The sequence below is a fragment of the Microtus pennsylvanicus genome, chromosome 1, assembly GCF_037038515.1.
Source record: "Microtus pennsylvanicus isolate mMicPen1 chromosome 1, mMicPen1.hap1, whole genome shotgun sequence".
Taxonomy (NCBI): Eukaryota; Metazoa; Chordata; class Mammalia; order Rodentia; family Cricetidae; genus Microtus; species Microtus pennsylvanicus.
This window is the reverse complement of record NC_134579.1, coordinates 39,526,959-39,550,283: the sequence shown is the minus strand read 5'-3', so window position 1 is coordinate 39,550,283 and position 23,325 is coordinate 39,526,959. Positions and strand designations below refer to the sequence as shown.

The 23,325-nt window shown below is 42.0% G+C and overlaps 1 protein-coding gene across 1 annotated transcript in view; it reads right to left on the bottom strand.

Moving 5' to 3' along the window:
* Positions 1–23,325, bottom strand: part of Polq (DNA polymerase theta) — a 77,474-nt gene that overhangs the window by 31,556 nt on the left and 22,593 nt on the right. The window contains exons 10-16 of the mRNA XM_075962340.1: positions 16,202–16,338; positions 14,728–14,932; positions 14,420–14,562; positions 10,609–10,802; positions 9,652–9,776; positions 7,509–7,752; positions 533–3,576 (exon numbers count right to left, since the gene is read on the bottom strand). Coding sequence (XP_075818455.1) covers positions 533–3,576; positions 7,509–7,752; positions 9,652–9,776; positions 10,609–10,802; positions 14,420–14,562; positions 14,728–14,932; positions 16,202–16,338 — 4,092 coding nt within the window. The remainder of the gene's footprint in view (positions 1–532; positions 3,577–7,508; positions 7,753–9,651; positions 9,777–10,608; positions 10,803–14,419; positions 14,563–14,727; positions 14,933–16,201; positions 16,339–23,325) is intronic.

Here is a 23,325-nt window from a genome sequence, read left to right as displayed (position 1 = left end):
CGATTTCCACAACAGGTTGACTAGCTGACTGTGGCTACTCCCCAGTCACAGGACAAAATGTTCATGGCATCATTTGACCAAAGGTTCAACTCTGGAACCCTAGGAGGCTCTGTAAGGACTTAGAACCAGGATTTCAGTACAGATTCATCAAGAGCACTAATACTCGAGACAATTCCTGGGAAGTTCAGCTAAGTACTTTGTGAGACAGATCTACAGTACCCATCTGCTATGTACTTTTATTTGTAAGTACTAATGACTAATAAAAACCAATTGTAAATTAAAGTACCTCAAAAGTGTGATACCATCCAAAACATATATTATCTTTATAAATTTAAAACATGCTACACAGACCTCTTATAATGGAGGGCATTATTAATAACTGAGCCAAATAAAAGCTACACATATATCCACCTATAAGATGATTAAATGGATATATTTATTCAATTTGAGTAAATTATATATAATATCTAAAATTTAAAATTTAGATCTCAAGCCAGCAATGCAGAAAAATTAAAAATTTAAAGATCCTTACCTTGCTTCAACCTTCCCCCTATGGTAGAGGTTTTGGAAGATGTCGAACTTCTAATCTTTTCACAAGCCAGACAGATGGAAAAGCGCTTTTGGCATCCCCACTCCTTTACAAATGTTTGAAACAGAGTCTGGTCACTCGCTACATCGATTATGGCCAAGCTTTCTGGGCTGCATGAGGCTGGAGTTAAGTGCGGCCCATCCTGAGAGAACTGCAGAGGAAAACTCGTGTCCCCAACAGAACTGTCCTCCTTGACGCTGGCTTTACACTCTTGACTTAAATCGTGGTTGTGAATATCTGAAGGTGAGCCAAACAAACAATGTTCGCCTGGCAGAAAAACACTGCCAGCCTCCTGCCGGTTCACAGATGCTCCAAGGATCTCTGGAAATGCCAGCTTAGAAGCAGAAGCAAGAATGGGTGTAGGAGGAATGAGGCCATTGTCATCAGCTGGGGCACTTTCTTCACACGCTGAGGGAGATAAGGCCACACTATGCCTGGTCTCATTCCCTACCCCCTCGAGCCTGCTTTTAACTTCATTATTGGGGAAAAGAGAAGTTCTCCGAACTTGAATGGTCTCCAAATGTGAATTCATTTCCTGTCTCACATCTAACTCTGTGCTGTTTTCCTCAAAGCAAGGCAGGTTTGCGTGTGTTAATCTGGGCCTTTCATTTTCTAGAGGACTAGACACTTTGTCTAAAACCCTTTGCAGTTCTGGACTTAAGTCAAACGATGATCCTGACCACGTGAATGAATTCTCTATATTTGTCCCAGTGGGTTTGGACTTCTGGGTTCTCTCGTTTCCATCTCCTCTGACCACTTCTCCTTGGGGACACTCAGTGCCCAGCACTGCAGAATCACCAAGTTCTAACGTTTTAAAGGCTACTGAGCTACAATTCTCTTGAGCACGAAAAGGAGCCATATTGTCCAAGGCTTCAATCATCTGAGTAGAATCCATCTCTGAAAATATAATAGACTCACCGCTGGAGCAAGTCACCAGCTGGGGAATACCCTGACGTCCGCTCACATTTGCCTTCATGGCCAGCTCTTCTCCTGGGCCCAGGGAATTGCTGAAATGGTTTGCTGTCCTTTCAGAAAGGAGGGGCTGCTTTGCCTGTACATCAGGTGACTGTCCTTTTACTAGGCCATCTTCACCAAAACTGTCAAATAGTATACTGTCACTCATATTCAAACTGGTTTCAGGCAGACTTTCTTCCTCCAAACCAGTAGGAGTTCCCATTGGAGGAGCCAGAGGTAGGACTGGTTTAACCATTTCTTGTGTTTCAAAACCTTGAAGAAAACTGTTTAACTGGGAGTCAGTGACAGACTGCTCGCTCTCTTTAAAGCAAGGGCCACATTCCCCCTGTGGGGAAGAATGGAAGACGAGGCTTGCTGGAGTTAGTCTATCAATGCCCTCTCCAGGGTTTTCTTTCACGGTCGCCATACTCTTACTGTCCAAATGGTCTGTGTTAGCTGCTCCTGGAAAACGCTGTTCACTTGGAGTACTGTGACCCTCATCCCGAAAACAGCACTCTGAGTTCCGAGTGCCGGAGCCCTTCTCTGTGACCCCTACCGCCTTTGCTCCCTGCTTGGCATGTTCGGCTGCCACCTGATCAATGATTTTCTCTGACTGAGTATCCAGGTAGAAGCTGTCTCCAAAGTCACAGGTGGCTGGGTTAGAAACATGATTACGTTCACTTTTATTTGTTGTGTAAGCATCTGTTTTTTCTTGTACTCCAGAACTTACAAGATGCTCACGCTGGTCACCTGCTTGTCTGAGTTCCGCAGATGACTGCAGTAATCCGGTAGGTGCCTCAGTTCTGCCCGCGTTATTTCCCAATGCCTGACAGTAATTTGACTCATTTTCTTTACTATTAAGCTTTATAGTTTGACATTTGCTAGTCGCAACATCACTCGAGTCTCTGCCCATATGATTAACTGCTTCACAGGACACGTGTCTCTCTAGTAATGTTTTCTGTTTGGTGCAAGTGTTTGTCTGTTTGTCACACTGATTTTCCAGGCAATGGCTAACTGGGTGGGTGTCACGGAGTTTCACAGCAACATTCTGGCTTTTTGTACCGTTCTCTATGAGTGCCTCATCTAGCTTTCCTGTCTCAGTATCAGCCAATCTTCTTCCACTGCTAGCAACACCAGTCACATTTTTACTCTGAGATCCTGCAAGGGAATGCTCCATAGCACCATCACTTTCTGGTGTTTTCCTTAAGCAAGGCTGCTGCATTTGTAAAGGGAATGAGGCTTTGTTATATTTTTCCTTGGCACAAAAAGATACATTTTTTCTAAGTAGGCCTGGATTTCTAAGTTCCACATTCCGTTTGTCTAAGGAAAACAGGTCTTCACATAGAGTAGATCTAGACATAGTCTGTGCCTGGAAATCATCGCTAAGATGATCAGCCCCAGAGTTGTGCACTGGACTACTGCCCAAAGATTTTTTTCGATACTTTCTGTCTCTACAAGATGGAAAATTGGTGTTCATCTGCTCAGAACTAGGACTCAAAGCAGCTTTTCTTTTTTTCTCCAAAGAGAAAGTTTGAATAACATCCCTAGTGCTTGGTTTTCCTTCACTCACAGACATCCGAAGCTTTTCTTTTTTTATACCCAAAGAAGTCCGTTTTCTCACCCTGCAAATGGATTGTGACTGATGCCCGTGATCCCCCTGGAACGAGCAGAGAGAGTCTAAGCCTTGTGCTGTGTCTAGTGAGTGTTTACCACTAGACTCACTTGCTCTCATGCTATTTCGGTTATTTGAGGTCAGCTTTTTATGAGCACTCTTAGCTTGAGATTTGAATGTGCATTCCTTTACTTCTGACTCACTACTGCTGGGTGAGTGTGTGCTAGAACTCAAGGGTGAACTTGGATCCCACTGCACTCCCATTTCAATTAAGTCCTGCTGCAGAATCATTTTGGCTTCTTCCACTATTAAGGCTGCTGCTTCCCTTGCAGATAAACCCTTTCTGCCAGTCACCCAAATGGTTTGCATAGTGCGACGTTCTTCAGCAGCTTCCTCTTCTTCATCCACTGCCTTTCGGGCACTATTCAAGGACATGAGAAAAGGGGGAAATTAATGCACTGATTCACACTCAGACCTCTAACACGTTCTATCTGATCTGGTTCAGGAAACTGAAATGTCAGCACAGCAAGAGAGAGAGGGAGAGATATACAGACAGACGGAGGCAAAAGCCTTAAAAACTGAGGGTCAAGGTTGGAGAGATGGCTCAACAGTTAAGAGTAAGCACTATAGCTAATATCTACTTTTGGTGAGTACATCCCATGTTCATCTTTTTGGGTCTGGGTTACCTCACTCAGGATAGTGTTTTCTAATTCCATCCATTTGCATGCAAATTTCAAGATGTCATTGTTTTTTACCACTGAGTAGTACTCTAATGTGTAAATGTGTCACATTTTCTTTATCCATTCTTCAATTGAGGGCATCTAGGTTATTTCCAGGTTTTCGCTATTACAAATAATGCTTCTATGAACATAGTTGAACAGACACTTTTGTAGTATGATTGAGCATCTTTTGGGTATATGCCCAAAAGTTGTATTGCTGGATTCTAAGGTAGGTTGATTCCCAATTTTCTAAGAAACTGCCATACTGATTTCCAAAGTGGCTGTACAAGTTTGCATTTCCATCATCAATGGATGAGTATTCCCCTTACTCCACATCCTCTCCAGCATAAGCTGTCATTGTGTTTTTGATCTTAGCCATTTTAACAGGTAAAAGATGGTATCTCAGAGTTGTTTTGATTTGCATTTCCCTGATAGCTAAGGATGTTGTAAGGATAATGAGCCAATTGTTCATGATCCTAGAGAAGCTAAGTAACAAGGTGAACCCTAAGAAAAACATACATAGATCCACCTGGAAAGTCAAAATAGACAAGATCACCTGACAAAATTGGGAACATGGGGGATGAGTGAGAAGGGAAGGTGGAAGGGGAAGAAGAGGGGAGAAGGGGAGGGACGAGGAAAACTTGAGGGAATGGAATAGTTGATATGGAAGAAAGAAAGAGATGAAAGCAAGGAAAGAGATCTCTTGATTGAGGGAGCCATTGTGGGGTTAGCAAGAAACCTGGCTCTAGAGAAATTCCCAGAAATCCACAAGTATAACCCCAGCTAAGATCCTAGGCAATAGAGGAGATGTGGTGCTCGAACTGGCCTTGCCCTGTAGTCAGACTGATGACTATCTTAAATATCACCATAGAACCTTCATCCAACAGCTGATGGAAACAAAGGCAGAGATTCGCACTGGAGCACTGGACTGAGCTCTCAAAGTCCAGTTGAAAAGTGGGAGGAGTAAGAATATGAGCAAAGAAGTCAAGACCATAATGGGGACACCCACTGAAACAGTCTGCCTGAGCTAATGGGAGCTCACCAACAGCAGCTGGACTGAGAAAGAATAAACATAGGTTCAAACTAGACCGGTGCATAGCTGGGGCAGACTGAATGAAGGTGATGGAGGAAGGTCATTGGCTAATAAAGGAACTGCCTTGGCCCATTTTATTGGTTAGAGCATAGGTAGGTGGAGTAAACAGAACAGAACGCTGGGAGGAAGAGGAAGTGAGCTCAGACTCCACAGCTCTCCTCTCAGGAGCAGACGCCTCAGAGAGACGCCATGCCCCGCTCCCAGGCAGACACACGCGATGAAGCTCCGACCTAGAATCTTCCCGGTAAGACCGGTGCTCACAGATTATTAGAGATGGGTTGATCGGTATATCAGAATTAGCCAGTAAGGGCAAAAGCTAAAGGGCCAAGCAGTGTTTAAATGAATACAGTTTGTGTGTTGTTATTTCGGGGCAAAAGCAGGCGGCTGGGGTGTTGGGGACGCAGCCCCGCCGCTCCTATTACTACATGAAGGGCTACTGGCAGAGGCACCAGGATTTGTTCCTACTGCTTGTATTGGTTTTTTGGGAACCTATTCTCTTTGGATGGGTACCTTGCTCAGCCTGGATAGAGTGGAGAGGGCCTTGGACCTTCCCCAGGGCAGTGCACCTTGCCCTCTCTGTGGAGTGGATGGGAGGTGGCAGGGGTAGGTGGAGGGAATGGGAGGAGGGGAGGGAGTAAGAATTGGATTGGTATGTGTAATGAAAAAGGAGAAAGGCAGAGTTAGTTAACTGAAGAACTCGAGAGGGCTGCTAAAGCTGACAGCAATGAGGATTATCAGCTGGTCAGCTCACTAAGCACAGTGGCAATGCACAGGGGATTGAAAGTCACTCCTGTAAGTACCACAGCTATGCAATAGCTCATATCACAAGAGCAACCAATGCCCTAGCTGATATGACATTGTCAAGAAAAATTAAAATATATTGGTTTACAAATATAAACTACATTCCTAAAAGGCTTGAAAATATACCCCTAAATGACTTAAAGTAAACACAACTCTGTGTAATGCCCTAAATGAAATAAAAAGGCTGTAAATTTCTATAACAACCCATATGTATTCCTTAAAAATATCATGCACTGCAAACTCACACACTAAACCCTGTGGGTTTAGAAGAAAGACAGTTGAGACGGACTACTATACACTATATAGATATTGACAACTGAACACTGGTTAAAAAAAGTCATATGAGAGACTGCCACAGCTAAGGCTCTACAGCATTTGTATCCGTCACCAGCTCAGAGGTATCCTTCTAGACGACGTTAACTCCCAAAAGAGCCATGCACTGAAACCAGAAACCTGGCTCATTATATAACTGTCTTAGTCCCTGTTCCTGTTCCATGGCTGTAAAGAAACACCATGACCAGAGCAACTCTCACATGGGAAAAACTTAATTAGGGCTTGCGCACAGTTTCAGTTTAGTCCATTATTATCATGTGGGGAGCACGGTGATACACATGGCACCGGAGCAAAAGCTAAGAGCTTTACATACTGTCTGTATGCAGACAGAGAGAGAGAGAGAGAGAGAGAGAGAGAGAGAGAGAGAGAGAGAGAGAGACTGGGCCTCGCATGGGTCTTTAGAACCACAAAGCCGAACCCCTGTAACACACTTCCTCCAACAAGGCCACCTCCTAACCCTTTTCAAACAGCACCACTCCCTGATGACCAAGCATTCAAATATATGAGCCTATGGGGGTCATTTTTTATTCAAACCACTGCTTGGGGCACAGAAAGCTTTGTAATTTTTTCCAGCATTAGTAAGGATGCAATAAGAAGCCATGCACCCTAAAATATCATGAAAATGTCCCTTGAGAGAAAGACGCACAATGTGGACACAGGCCTACATTCAATACCTAAAAGCTACGGAAACAAATATCACTCAAAACAACTTTCTGCCCCTTTAAATGTCATCCCACCTCAAACCTTAAATTACTAAAAAGTAAGCACCGAAGACACATAAAGCCAAGAGGCTTGTGAAAGGTCACACCCCAACCCTTACCACACTTGTTAAAAGCTTCAATCCAAAAGTCAGGCCTATCATGAGTAGAAGGGAAGATAAACTGGAAACGACATGGGCTTTCTGATTTAAAATACATTTTTAATGTTCCTCAAAATAAAATTGTTAGTAATTGAAAGTAAAGAGCTGTAAGTCTGCCTGATCTTTTTGTTTTGGAAAGTGTTCAAACAGAAAGCAATTAAGTCATTCCTTGATTATATGCTAGTCAAGTCTTATGTGTTGTTAAACACCACCCCCCCACACACACACATCAAGGATTCATTCCCTCACAAACTTCATTAAGGGTCTAGTGTTCCAAAGAACATTTAAAGGCGCATACCGAACACATGAGCCCTGGAGAACTAACACATGGGAATCAGATTTCCCACAGCCAAGAGCGCCTGGTGCCATACTCAGACTCAGCCCACAGGAAGATTCCCCAGCACTCCACAAACGCCTTTCCAATCACACAGTGCATGAGCAGAAAACAGAAAGTAACCCTCAAGAGAAAAAGGCAGCCACATTTCCCTGTGCCCTAGGGTTGATGAGCTGCCTTCTAACAGCCCTAAGGCGGACACAGACTGTGATACCTTTTGAAAGGCAGAGCATTCTTCAGAACCACCTCCACCTCCTCAACGTTGGCTCTGGCAAGGTCTGCTACGGTGAGAAAGCCAGAGGCATACAGGAACCTGGCTCTCTGAGCATTCAGTAAGGACACCCGGATGAGGTCACACAGCTCCCTCTGGATGCCAAACGTGAGCCGCTTCTGAAACTGGGAAAGCAGTAGTTCCATGTTGTGCCAGCCCAGACGGTTGGAAAACACTGTAATCATTCCTAGAACAGCCAGAATGTTTGCTGAGTTAAAAATTGTTTTAGACTAATTCTCCAAGAATGTATATATAACCATATGTGAACGTGTATAGATACATATGTGTGTATATACATGTGTGTGCACATGTATTTGGTTTGACTTTGCTTTTTCTGCAGAACGTATGGTTTAACAGGGCCAAGGCACAAGTTAATGGAACAGACACATATCAGAAGTCCTAGATAGCTCATAAAGAACAAAGTAAGCACATAAGATGTCATCCCATCTATTCTTTCAGGTTTTACTTTATGTGCATGCATTTTACCGGTGTGTGTCTTGAGTGTGCACAATTAGAGGCAAGTGATCACTATCAGGCATCTTCTTTTGCTCTCCACTTTACTTTTTGAGGCAGAGTCTCTCACTAAACTTTGGGCTCACCAACTGCCTGGACTAATTAGCTACTAAGCCCCTGGGACGTCTGCCTTCCAGCACTAGATTATAGAATAGACATGCACTACTGTCCCCATCTTTGTGTGAGGGTGTGGGGATCTGGATTCTGGATCTCATGCTGGCATAACAAGTCCTCTCTCAAAGCCCTTCTCATTTGTTCCTAATTCTGAACTTAACATTTAGATACGGGGGCACAGCACATACACACAAAGGAACAAAAACCCCATTCTAGCCCATTCCTCTCACTAGCTCTCTTAGTTCTTTTTTCCTTTCTTAAGGAAAAGAGAACAATAACAAAACAGGTAAAGGACTCAGTTTTACCTGTTTTGATTTAAAAATTCAAATGTTGATTTTATTTTTATTTTTTTAAAATCTTTTTTTTATTGAGAAAATGAGAAAATAAAACAAGTTTCCACCTCCTCCCAGCCTCCCATTTCCCTCCCCCTCCTCCCACCCTTCTCCCCCTCCTCCCACCATTCTCCCCCTCCCCCCACTCCTTTCCCCCTCCCTCTCCAGTCCAAAGAGCTGTCAGGGTTCCCTGCCCTGTGGTAAGTCCTAGGTCCTCCCCCCTCCGTCCATATCTAGGAAGGTGATTGAGAGAACTGCAGAATGACATTCCCACTACTATTTTCTTCAAAGAGAGACTTCTTCCTCTTGAAATAAAGAGATCACAACAGCCCAGTAGCACCCATGGACAAAATCACTGAGGCCAGGCACTTGAGCACTGAATCCTTCCCTTCATCCAACCCTCTGCCCACATCTTCTACACAGCATCCCCCTATGCATGCATTCACAAGGAAGTTCTTATAAATAAAGACACAAACCTTTTAGTAGTCCTGGGTTTCCTTCCGAAGGGCTAACAAATTAGTAAATCAGACCCAGAATCTACCTGTTTGTGTAACTTGAGTGTTTCCTAAGGCATGATAGTTAGAACAGTCAGGTCTACAAAACTCTCTTCATCTGCAGACTCTTTCTCAAAATCTATTATTAATCAGAACTAAGAGAAAAGGGATTCCACTGAGAACTTTGCTTCTCCCCATAAGGAGGGAAGTGCCAGAGAAAGATGTACCATCGGCAAGTCACTAAGGAACAGAAGGGGGAAGGGTGAGCCCCGGCCTGATGGCGGCTCTCTACAGACCACTACTGTACTGGTACTGTACTGCACCAGTGTGATGATGAGAACACTGAGGACTCTGTATGACTGCAGCAATTTCAGAGGGGATTAAATAAACAGACGTTCTTAGGAAAGTAATCTAAACCAGGCATGGTGATACACACCTTTAATTCTAGTACCCAGAGAGCAGAAGCAGGTGGATCACTGTATTTGAGGACAGTCTGGTCTACATAGGGAGCTCCAGGCCAGCCAGAGCTACCAATGAGACCCTGCTTCTTTTTTCTTTAAAAAAAAAAAAAAGGAATCTTAACAACCTTAATGATAGAATCTTAGATAAAGTGACACACTTCATCTAACTGACCTGCATAAACAGCAGCTGACTGTTGCAAAGACTGAATCTGTCCACGATTACATCCATATTTCTGATTAATTTCCTTTAAGGGAATTTCACTGATTAAATCCAATAACACAAGACTTGTGAAAAACCTAAAAATAAATCAAGACTAGTGTAAGAGATCATTTACAGCTACTCTGAAAGTGTAACATATACTGCAAACCAACTACAAACCAAAAAGGTAGCAGAGGGTTCACTCCCATCCCCCATCCCACCCCCCCAGGAGGACAACAGGAGGGGGACTGGTGGGCAAAGATGACCACAGTTATTTCACACACCTTAGCCACAGCTAAGAACTAACCCAACAGAGCAAAAAGTTCCCACACTGCAATGTTTAGTAACTGATTTCCAGAAATAATACTTGGTTTAAGAAATGAGGTAGCAAAAAAGTCTAAAAGATTTAATACATGGGTATAAAATGAATAGAATTTTGGTCAAATGACAGTATGTAATTATAAAATCTAGATTTGATTTGAAAGAAAAAGTTGGCACAAATAATCCAAGCACAGAGATCCTTATAAATTTGCACTTGACTGTGATGTAAATCACACACACAAGTAATTTTCCTGTGTTTTAAAGAATAGCCTGTCCCAGTTTCCCCCATGTGAATCCTAACACCTTCCAGGTGGTAAGAGACTACTTCTAAAGGTGCTACAAAGCACAACTCCAATAAAATTGCCACAAATGGAAGTCCCCACTCAAGAAGGGGAAGTAGTTAAATATTTGACTTTAAAAACCTGCAGGCATAATGACTAAATGTCAAGTTGCAAGAAAAATTAAAGTGTCAGTAAATTAAATAAACAGAGAAATTTTAAAATTTACTATAGTCATCAAAATGTTTCCACATTGTTGACGATGAGAGTGCCCCAGACAAGTGGATATGGACCTTAAGCCCAGCAGTGATAAACGCTGCAGGCTCCCCACCTTTTATGGATGGCCATTTGCCGATGCTGTCTCTCAGTTCTGGCTACTACTTTTCCTTTCACACAGCGAGCCAAGAAGCTTTCCTCAACTCCAACCAGTTCTGCCACCCTTCTCATAGAAGCTGGCAATTTTTCCCATAGACAGAAAAATCGATACCAATCAATTCCAGTCCAGTCTTCAAACACAGGTGTAACCTAAAGAGAAGAAGCATCATTTTAACTGTGGGAGCTCGGTGGCCAAACATGTGCCTGATATGTGCAGGGTCATGGGTTCAAGCCTTAGCACTGGACAAAAACAAACAGACCCATTACCCTGCATAAGTAAGAAAATTATAAATGTAAACTGCATAGTAAAGACAAAGGCCTCAGGATACAGAAAACAACTGTGATAATAACTCATTTATAAGAAAACATTTATTCAAAAGAAACTTGCTGAAAGAACAAACACAGACAGAGAAGAAGAGAAAGCCAGAGAGTGGCAGGGTAAGGGGAGGGGGTAACGACTGCTAACCATACAAACTGGATTTCATGGAATGTAAGTCTTTAATCATTGACATTTTCAACTTAAGTAGGACTGACTCAAAGTATTATCTTACCTATTTCATGTATTCAAGAATGAATGAGTAAAATGAAAAGAAGAGATAAGGGGGGCGGTTTGGGGAGAGTCAACAGTCACAGCTGATATATTTCTTTAAAGGTTCAGGATTCAACAAGAAAGCTGTGAGACAAACAAGAAAGAGACAAGTGTCCTAAGCATGGAGAAGAATGTAAGCAAAGAAACGCCTTTAAAAGTGTCCAGATATTAGTACACGAAAAGACGTCAAAGACAAAAACAGTATAAATGTGTAAAGACAAAACATTATAAATGTATACAAAAGGATTAAAAAATGCTTAAAGAAATAAAAGGGTGAGTGTCTGTAATACCAGCAGTTGTGTAGCCGAGGCACTAGAATACAAAGTTTTAGACCAATCTGGTAAGTTCCAGGCCAGCCTAGTAGTATACCTAGAAAGTTTGAGGGTAGCCTGGCTTAAAAAAAAAAAAAGGCCATTTAAGAAGAAAAGAAGGAAGGAATGGGGGAGCAGAAGGCAGAGGTAAGGAAGAAAAGAGAGTGCTGTGGAATAAACTTTGTACACTGTAAATATGTATACATATGTTTTTTTCTCCTCCTGGATTCATTGTATATATGAAAAACTATGGAGAGTTTTGAAGTTGGACTGAATGCATCTTGCATTATCATTTGGTTACAAGCTAACGGGGACCAGGGAGTGAAATGTGGTGGTTTAAATGAAAATGGTCCTAATAGGATCACATATTTGAATATTTGATCCCCATTTGGTAAAACTATTTGGGAAAGATTAGAAGTTGTGTTCCTTGCTAGAGGAAATGCGTCACTAACTGGCCATGTGAAGTCTATCCCTCTGAAATTATAAGCCCCAAATTAAATCCTTTCTTTTATAAGTTGGCTTGGTCATAGTGTCTTATAATAGCAATAAAAATGTGACAGCATCCCAATTTTTTTATTTTTTAAAATTATTTTATTATTTATTTTGTTTTCATTTTTAGAAAAGGTCTCACTACATAATTTTGTCTGGCCTCAATATATAAATCACACTAGATTCAAACTCAGAGAGATGCCTCTGCATCCCAAGGGATGAGACTGTAGGTGTGTGTATACCACATCATCCTTGGCAAGCACCCCAAAACTGGTGAAAAACATTAGTCTACATATCCAAAAATATTTCATGAACTGCAAGTAAGGAAAAATGTAGGGCTCTTCATCAACATGCATCATAATAATGTCACAAACTGAGTGAGAGAATTTTGAAAGCAGCCAAGACAGTGTCCTAGTTAGCATTAACTATCACACCACCTAAATCATCTTTAAAAAGTCCCAAGAGAGTGTTTCCTTCATCAGTTTGGTCTGTGGACATGTCTGTAGGGATCACCTCCATTATTAATTAATTCACGGGGGCCTCAGTGCACTATGGGCAGCACCATCCCGAGGCAGGTGATCCTGAGCTACATAAGAAAACCAGAAAACCATGAGCCTGCCTCATTGCCTCAACAAGCAGCATTCCTCCATGGTTTCTACTTCAAGCTCCAGCCCTGACTTACTCAATGACAGACTGTGCCCTAAGAGTGTGAGCCAAATCAACCCTCTCCTCAAGCTGCTTTGCTAAGTGTCTTATCATAGTAACAGAAGGAAAGAACTGACAGAAAATCAAGTCACCTTACACAACGGAAACCCAACAACAGCAAGTTAACTTCTCATCAGAAACACTGGAGACAAGAATGGGATGAGAAGGGCACAACGTATTTGAAGGAAGAGTAAAAACGCTGTGAATTTAGAATAAAGGAAAGGTGTCTTTCAAAACCAGAGATAACAGGGACATTCCTAGACAAACACAATCAGAAAATGTTGTCTTTAATCCTAACTAAAGTTCTTCACATTGAAAGAAAGCAGGCTGCTCAGGTACATGCTGGTGCACACCTGTAAGCCCAGCAGCCAACCGACTAAGTGGGGAGGCGTGTAAGTTTGAGGTCAGACTGGACCACATGGTAAGCTGCAGGCCAGCTTGGGAGGGAGACAAGTAGGAAGGGAGAGAAAGGGACTGGGATAGAACTCAAATATTCTGATTACACCTTAAAAAACAAAGCTAATAGAGGTCACTTTGTGAGTACATATTAAAAATAATTGGGGCTAGAGAATTTAGCTCTGAGGAAGAGTGTTTACCTAGAATTCACAAAGCCCTTGGCTCCATTCTCAGCACTGAAAATAATTAATAATCACAACAATAACAACTGCATATTTCCTCATTCTTCTCTTGACTTACTTAAAAAGCATTATATGACCTGCAAGAAGCAGAGGACAGAATACAGTTGAATAGTAGTTACCAGAGAACAGGAAGCAGTGGGGATGTCAAGCTGAACAGGGGTTTTCTTATCTGAAGTTGTTGGTTACTGAATGTTGAAGGCAACAGTCTGGATCAGGAGCTCACACTCATGCTTGCTATTAATATGTGGGACATCGTTAAGGCCACTGCAGATGATTGATAAGACCTGCTTTAAGATTATTTCCACTCATATTAGAAGGCACAGAACATTGGGCCTGATATAATCCATGAATTATATATATGTTTGTAAAAGAAAAAAATAACCTCTACAGTTATTTTATTGAACACATTTCCTGGTAAGACCTCATTCTAATGAAAATGTCAATGTTATTCTCTCCCTTCATTTACTCTTCAAAGTGCACACATCTCCTTTTCAGTGACAAATTTATTTCTGGTTAGTTCTTGCTAAAGAATATGATTAAACTATTCAATTCATATCAAAATGGTTATTATAACTGTAGAGGATGATCTAATGTAAACAAACTTTCTATGATAGTTAGTACCGTCAACTCCACAGGATAAGGAATCACAAAGGGGACAAGCCACTGGGCATGCCTTTGAGGGACTACCTAGACTAGACTGACCTAATACAAGGAGAAAGGGGCGGAGCTCCAGCACTCATCTCTCTCTGGTTCCTATGATGCAATGGGCCCAGGTACCTAAGCTTTCTTCCTTCTGCACCCTCAAACTGTGAGGCCAAATGAAGGCCTCCTTCCTTCAGTTCTTTTGTCAAGGTACTTTGTCAGAGCGTCAAGAAAAGCAATGAAGGCACTTGTAGAATTCCTCCTGCAAGCCTGGCACACATCTCAATATTCAGTGGCTAGAAGTGAGAGGACTAAACATCCAGGCTAGCCTTGGCTAACCAGTGAGATCCTGCCAATAGGAGGTAAATAGTTTTGATTTTAGATAGAACTTACCAGGTAGACGATATGAAGGTCATTCTCTAAAACAAAGCCTTTCATTGCTCTTTGGAGATCAGCAAAAATGTCTAGGGTATCAGTTGGAGAAAGTGAGGAAGAAAGAGTAGCCGATCCAAGATGAGTTGGGTGATATACCTTTCCTGGAGTGGGGAATACAGGAGCAAAGGTTAAAACAAATCAAAGAAATGTCCTTCTCTACTACATATGACCCCTCTCGGCTCTCATCAAAGCAATAATCAGAACCTTATCTAAAAGGTGAGTCTAACATAAAGGGTGAGCATTTTTACATGAGAGCTTGTGTTTACCTCCTGACCCGTCGCTGGGCTCTGCCACCTGGATGAACTCGTTTTCTAACAGCCATGTCACACAGGCATCAATTGCTCCAAGGTGAACATCATCTTCATTTCTCTGCTTTCCCCGACTCCCTTCCTTTATACCAGCAGCCAAGAATGTGCAGGAGGCATAAGTTTGCATATCTTGTGATGTACTTGCCACTCCGCCAACAATTATCTGAGAGAAAATGTTCAGTCTGTAATTTTTATAAGCTGTGTAGAGCCTCTGGACATCAAGCAATAGAAGTGACTTTATTTTCTTAAGGCATCTTCAGTCTCTATGTAGAGATGCTTTATGAAATCTTTTGTCATCACACATTACAAACACAGATGATACTACTGACAGCATTTTCCTGGAAAGTAAATATAATATTTTCTCATAGACAAAAAGAAACTTAGGTAACTAGTTACACATATAGAGGAGGTGGTAACACATGCCATGAGTCTAATCAGCCTCTGCTCCTTTCCCTAGAACACATGGCCATGTAGAAATGCTACTCTTGAATCCTTCCCATTCAGAAGGACAACAGGGCAGGAAAAGATGAAGTTAGTATTCAGTGTGCATTGCCTTGGCTGGCATCTAACTTGTGAAGTTCATGCCCCAGCCTCCAGTAGGCTAGAATAAGAAGCCTGCACCACAGGTCCAGCCCTTCTGCAAACTTAATTTTGTATAACTTGATTTGATTTTAATGTTCACATATATTTATTATCTGAATAGAAGAACTATGGTTCACTTTGCCATCTTTTCTTTAAACTTAAAAAAATAATATATCAAAAGTAAAAAGATAGCTACTAGAGTATACACATAGCCTGCGTTCTATTCCTCTATTCCCTATGCCACAAAAAAAAGATATAAAAAAGAACTATAGTTCATTTGGTTGCATAACTGTTTTGAAATAGATTGATATGGTAGAATTTTAAGCTATTTTAAGCTCCAAAATAACTACATATTCATATATATATATAACATATAGGCATGTTTATATCAACATATACATGTATATATATATATGTATGTGTGTATACATATGTATGCATGTATCAGAATTTATTTATCAACTTATTTCGCAGAGCCTGAAGAACTATGTATATCTGTACTACGTTTAAATATATGTGAGAAACAGTCACACTTGGGAAGGCTATAAATATAACAATCTTGTTTTGCTTTTGTTTTTTTTTGGGGGGGGGTGTTCTTTGAGATAAAGTTTCTTCGTATAGTCCTGGCTATACTGAAACTCTATCTGCAGACCATGCTGACCTCAAACTCAGAGATCTGTCTGCCTCTGTCTCCTGATTGCCAGAAATGAAGTGGGCCATCACTGCCGGGCAACAATCTGTTTCTTTAAAAAAAAAAACAAAAACAAAAAAAAAAAACCCTCAACTCAGATTTTCACATCCTCAAATTTCAATGGGCATAAACAAGTAATGGTGGTTCCTGAACTCCTACCTCCAGAACAGCTCGTTTCATGCTAGCAGTGATGTCTCCGTGTCTCTGCAGACAGCTGTGCACAGGCTCCAGAGATCCTTGGAGCAGAGCAATGCCTTTCGATTTCTCAGCGTTCTTACAAACTAGGATACTTTCACCTACAAACAAAGCCACACGTCTGAGTTCCAGCCCATTCCTGCAAGTCACTGCTGAAGACAAGTTCCGACCCACTGAGGAGACAGGAGGTTCTAGAGGCTGTGTTGGTCACAGAGCCCTAAGTCACAGCTCTGGATCTGAACTCTGGGCAGGCGATCAAAGTGTCACCAGAAAACATACGTCCCAGCTTCTAGATGACTTTTAGCTGAAGGCCAGAGAAGCAGCAAGCACAAGAGCTCCTGTCCTCTATAAACACTGTCCTAGGAAGACAGCTGCTCCTTTGTCCCACCACTTCTCCACACTCTACTGCCCTTTGCCAAAAATACCTTAACACCCACATCAAACAGCAGGCCTCGCACCTTTTCTATGCAGCCTCCATGCACCTAACAAACTTTAACACATATAGAGATTATAAGTCTTTCCCTATTCAACTGTTTTCTCTCTCTCTCTTCCTCTCCTCTCCTCTCTCTCTCTCTCTCTCTCTCTCTCTCTCTCTCTCTCTCTCTCTCTCTCTCTCTTCCTCTCCCCTCTCTCTCTCTCCCTCTCCCTCTCCCTCCCTCCCTCCCTCCCCCCCTCCCCCCCCTCTCTCTCCTCAACCTGGTATTGTAACAGACTTTTGCTAGGGAATCTCTCTCTCTCCCACGCACACACGCACACACACACAACTGTAGTTTTCCCTCCCTTCTCTCTTCCCATTCCCTCCCCCCACACTCTTGCCCCCACCACCATTATCCCACCCCTATACCCCCACCTCACCCTGATCCATTCCTCCGTTTCTATTCAGAAAAAATCATGCCTCCCATGGGTAACAACCAAACAAGGCATACCAAGCTGCAGTAAAACTCCCTTGTAATAAGGCTGGGCAAGACAACCCAGTATGAGGAATGGAGTCCCAACATCCAGCCAAAGCATTAGGGACAGCCCCTGCTCCCACTGTTAGAAGCCCCACAAGAGGACCAAGCTACAGAAGTGCCTAGGTCAGTACCATGCAGGCTCCCTAATTGTCAGTGCAGTCTCTGTGAGCCCCTATGGGCTCTATTTAGTTGATTGTGTGGGTTTTCTTGTGGTATTCTTGACTTCTTTGGCCCCTAAAATCCTTCCTCCTGTGCTCCAAACTTCCAAAGTCCTTCCACAATGTTCCCAAAAACATGGTCAGATCTGTCACAGCAGTACCGCACCATCGGGGTACCAGTTTGTCTTAGCTAGGGTTACTATTGCTGTGATGAAACACCATGTCCAAAACCAAGTGGGGAGGAAAGGGTTGATTTGGTTCACACTTTCTCAATGTAGTCTGTCGGTGAAGGAGGGCAGTAACTCAGTAGGGCAGGAACCTGGAGGCAGGTGCTGATGCAGAGACCAAGGAGAGGTGATGCTTACTGGTTTGTTCCTTGTGTCTTGCTCAATCAGATTTCTTAAAGAACCCAGAACCACTAGGCCAAGAAAGGCACCACCACCACGGGCTAGGCCCTCCACACTCAATCACTAATTAACAAAATGCCTTACATCTGGATCTTATGGAAGCATTCATTGAGGTTCCCTCCTTTCAGATAACTCTAACTTGAGCCAAGTTAACTTAAAATGAGGCAGCACAGTGCTGGGCGGTGGTGACACACGCTTTTAATCCCAACACTCGGGAAGCAGAGGCAGGCAGATCTCTGTGAATTTAAGGCCAGCCTGGTCTACAGAGCGAGTTCCAGGACAGGCTCCAAAGGCTACACAGAGAAAACCTGTCTCAACAACAACAACAACAACAACAACAACAACAAAAAAAAAACCTAGCCAGCACAGATCTCAAACGATGATCCATGATCCAGAAATACACCCTGGGGTGTATTTTAAAGGTGATAGCAGTGACCAACCAGTAACTCTTCATTTTTTTTTTTTTTTTTTTTTGGTTTTTGGTTTTTCGAGACAGGGTTTCTCTGTGGCTTTGGAGCCTGTCCTGGAACTAGCTCTGTAGACCAGGATGGTCTCGAACTCACAGAGATCCACCTGCCTCTGCCTCCCAAGTGCTGGGATTAAAGGCGTGCGCCACCATCGCCCGGCTCAACCAGTAACTCTGATTGCAGAATTCAACCAATATGACAATGGAGACCAGGCACTCAAAATTAAAGTCAGCAACCTAATTAACCACATGAAACAAAAGTAGGCCCAGTCTGCCCAATCATTCCCAGCTGTGCCACTCAGATTCCCAGCTAGACTAGCAATACAGGCCCATTCCTGCCAAACCAGAAAACCCAGAACTGGCTGTCTCTATACATTTGTGATACAATGACACAAGATTGCAAAGAACTGGGACACCATAAGACTTTAAAATATACCAACAAAATTCCAATGATGGACCCTAAAGAAACAGGGAGCAGGAAAGAACAGATAAAGGTTACACATAATCCTCTCAAAGATGTTCTATGAAGTATAAGAACATTAAAATGAAATAAATTTAGAAAATGAGATATAAACAGTGAGAAATTTAACAAAGAAACAGAAACAATAAAATAAAAACAAATTCCAAAGAAGAAAAGCATGGCAGCCAAACTGCGAAATGAAATAGTGAGGCTCAACCGGAGCTCAGACAGATGGAGAGCCAGTACACTCCCAGACTGACGGAAATGAACTTAAATGACGTATAGTCAAAAGACTAATTTTTGCATAATAGAAGCTAAAATGGAAGAGATAGGGACTAAAAAGCTATTAAAGAAATAACGGCTAAAAATGTACGCAAATCTACGGAGAGAGGGTGACAGCAGGTACGGGAAGCACAGAAGTCTCTATTCTAACACAACCCAAAAAGCTCATCAAGACACATAATACCAAAACTCAGACCACCAGAGAGATAGCTCAGCAGTTGGGAGCACTTGCTCTTCCGGAAAACCTGGGTTCCATTCCCAGCACCAATAAGGCGGGCTGCTCACAGTCATCCAGTTCCAGGGGATCCTATACCCTCTTCTAAGCTCCGAGGGCACCAGACAAACAGAGTAAGGCAAAACACTCATACACATGAAAGTAATTTTTTTAATTCAAAGGCAGAGAGATAGGGCATAGCTTGGTGGTGGAGTGCTTGCCTATCATGTGTGAGGACTTGGGTTCAATCCCCAATAGTACAATACAATAGAACCTTAAAAAAAAATTCAAAGGCGAAACTCAGAGAAGAATTTGAGCAAGGTGCAACATCCTATGAATTTCTTGGTGACTTCAAGCCTCAAAAAAAGGTTCTTCAATCTATAAAGATCTCACAATGGAAACAAATTCTCATATGATCCCAGGATCTCAAGTTCCCCAGGATTTTCCATTGGCACCTGGTCTAAAAATGATTGGAAGCTCCAATGTGCATCAGAGTTACAAATCCTCAGCATGCCAGTGAACCCAGTCACCCAAGGTTCTTTAAGTACCTCAGGTTCACCATATCCACAAGATTCTCAGGCCCCTCCAAGGACACATTTCTCCCAATGATCCAAGGAGGCAGCGGAAGCGCACAGTGTTCACCAAGGAGCAAAAGGTGGTCTTGCAGATATTGTGAGAGAGCATTTCTTCACATTGCTCAGGATGCGTACACATTCTGGCTATCCTCTTTCTGCACACAGAGTTGTGAGTTTCTCAGTGTGAGCTAATACACCTGGCCTATGAGCATCTCTCCTGAATTAGCGAGTTGTATTAATCTATTGTGCTATTCATACCTTATCCTTAAATCAATAAATTGATTTTAGTGGAAAAATTCAAAGGCAAAGGAAACATTCTAAAATCAGTAAGAGTTAAGAAATCTATACACATAAGGGAAGCCCATGAAATGATGAACAAGTTTTAAACAGAAGCCCCACAGGCCAGAAAGGTCAGATACTACACTCGGTGCAGAAGGACAAACCTGGCCAAATACACTTTACCCAGCCAAGCTGATCTTTGGAAATGAGAAAAAAACCAAAAATCTTCCCCAGACAAACAAAAGTTAAAAGAACTCAGTGCAATGAGGACTGCCTCACAGGAATTATGTAACAGTCTTCTTCAAATTGTGTTAATATTAATTAATAGCATAAAATATAAGAAAGTTCAGAAATCACCAGTTTACTGAGAAGCATTCAAAATACTTTGTACTAAAATGGTATTGTATGAAGTGATTTTACCTCCAGTGTGACAACCCTATTAAGACAGTATAACTAAAATATTGTCTAAGGATATAAATTACAAAATTATGTTTTGACATTAAAATGTATGGGTGGAAAAATAAAAGCATAGAGCTGTATGCAATCAAACTTATTAACTTTGTTATTTACTGTATGAAAATTTTTATTAAAAAACATTTTACACATATATATGTATTTGCTATCATTCATGTCTGAGAACAAGGAAAACTACTTATTTCCAGTTCAGCATGGGGAATGGGTTCCCAAAAGCCAGTTCAAGCACCAGGGACAGGTCTTGATCCCACTGCTAGGAGCCCCACAAACACAAGCTACACAACCATCATACACACATGGAGAAGGTCTAGGTCAGTCCCAGGCTGGTTCCCTAGCTGTCAGTCCAGAGTCCATGAGCTCCCACAAGTTCAGATCAGCTGTCTCTGTGGGTTCCCCTGTTATGACCTAGAGCCTCTTAGCTCATAGGATCCTTCCTCCCTATCAACAGGACTCTCAGCCCAGTGCTTGGCTGTGATCTCTGCATCTGCTTCCATCAGTTACTGGATGAAGGCTCTCTGATGACAATTAGGATAGTCACCAATCTGATTACAGGAAAAGGCTAGTTCAGACACCGTCTCCACTATAGCTAGGAGTCTTAGTTGGGGTCATCCTGTGGATTCTTGGGAGATTCCCTGGTACCAGGTTTCTCCCTAACCCCAAAATGGCCCCCATCAAGATATCTCTTTCAATATTCTCCCCTCTGTCTCGCCCCCAATCATAGACTTTTTTTTAAAGGGATGTGTTATTTCCTCTTTTATATCCTCTATCATATTCATCAAAACTACCTTAAGGTCTTGTTCCTGTGCTCCAGTTATGTTGCAGCACTCAGGGCCTGCTGTGGTAAGGCTGCTGGGCTCTAAGGGAGCCATTGTTCTGGCTGTTAGTGACGGTTTTTATGCTGGGTGTCTAGGCATCTGCTTCCGTGGCTAGAGAGCTTATTATCAGCTTTATCTAGCCTTTTATATTTTATGTAAACTTTATAATGGAAAAAATCTAAAGCATACACTAGGGAAAACCATCAAACCACAAAGATAGAAACAAAGGAAGAAAGTATATACAAGAAAATAAATTACAGGACTGGAGAGATGGCTCAGTGGTTAAGAGCACTGCCTATTCTTCCAAAGGTCCTGAGTTCAATTCCCAGCAACCACATGGTGCCTCACAACCATCTGTAATGAGATCTGGTGCCCTCTTCTGGCCTTCAGGCATATACACAGACAGAATATTTTTTTAAAAAAAGAAAATAAATTACAAATGTCAGTAGGAGGTCCTGGTCACATGGTCCAAGACTAGAGTCAAGTGATGGGAATTCTGAGTGCTGGTTAGAAAACTCCAAGTAAAATGAAGAAGTTAAGCTTTTGTTATTTACAGATGATATGATAGTATACATAAGCGACCCCAAAAACTCTACCAAAGAACTCCTACAGCTGATAAACACCTTTAGTAATGTGGCAGGATACAAGATCAACTCCAAAAAATCAGTTGCCTTCCTATACATTAAGGATAAGGAAGCAGAGAGGGAAATCAGAGAAGCCTCACCTTTCACGATAGCCACAAATATCATAAAATATCTTGGGGTAACTCTGACCAAGGAAGTGAAAGATCTATTTGACAAGAACTTTAAGTCTTTGAAGAAAGAAATTGAAGAAGACACCAGAAAATGGAAGGATCTCCCTTGCTCTTGGATTGGGAGGATCAACATAGTAAAAATGGCAATTCTGCCAAAAGCAATCTATAGATTCAATGCAATCCCCATCAAAATCCCATCAAAATTCTTCACAGATCTGGAGAAGACAATAATCAACTTTATATGGAAAAACAAAAAACCCAGGATAGCCAAAACAATCTTATACAATAAAGGATTGTCTGGAGGCATTACCATCCCTGACTTCAAACTCTATTACAGAGCTACAGTATTGAAAACAGCTTGGTATTGGCATAAAAACAGAGAAGTCGACCAATGGAATCGAATAGAAGACCCTGACTTCAACCCACAAACCTATGAACACCTGATTTTCGATAAAGGAGCTAAAAGTATACAATGGAAAAAAGAGAGCATCTTTGTGCTGGCAAACTGGATGTCAACCTGTAGAAGAATGAAAATAGATCCATATCTATCACCATGCACAAAACTCAAGTCCAGATGGATTAAAGACCTCAATATCAGTCTGAACACACTGAACCTGATAGAAGAGAAAGTGGGAAATACTCTACAACACATGGGCACAGGAGACCACTTCCTATGTATAATCCCAGCAGCACAGACATTAAGGGCCTCATTGAATAAATGGGACCTCCTGAGACCGAGAAGCTTCTGTAAAGCAAAGGACACTGTCACTAAGACAAAAAGGCAACCCAATGACTGGGAGAAAATCTTCACCAACCCCGCAACTGACAAAGGTCTGATCTCCAAAATATATAAAGAACTCAAGAAACTAAACCGTAAAAGGCTAATCAACCCAATTATAAAATGGGGCACTGAGCTGAACAGAGAATTCTCAATAGAAGTTCAAAAGGCCAAAAGACACTTAAGGTCATGCTCAACTTCCTTAGCGATCAGGGAAATGCAAATCAAGACAACTTTAAGATACTATTTTACACCTGTCAGAATGGCTAAAATCAAAAACACCAATGATAGCCTTTGCTGGAGAGGTTGTGGAGAAAGGGGTACACTCATCCATTGCTGGTGGGAATGCAAACTTGTGCAACCACTCTTGGAAAGCAGTGGGGCGGTTTCTCAAGAAATTTGGAATCAACCTACCCCTGGACCCAGCAATACCACTCTTGGGAATATACCCAAGAGAGGCCCTATCATACAAC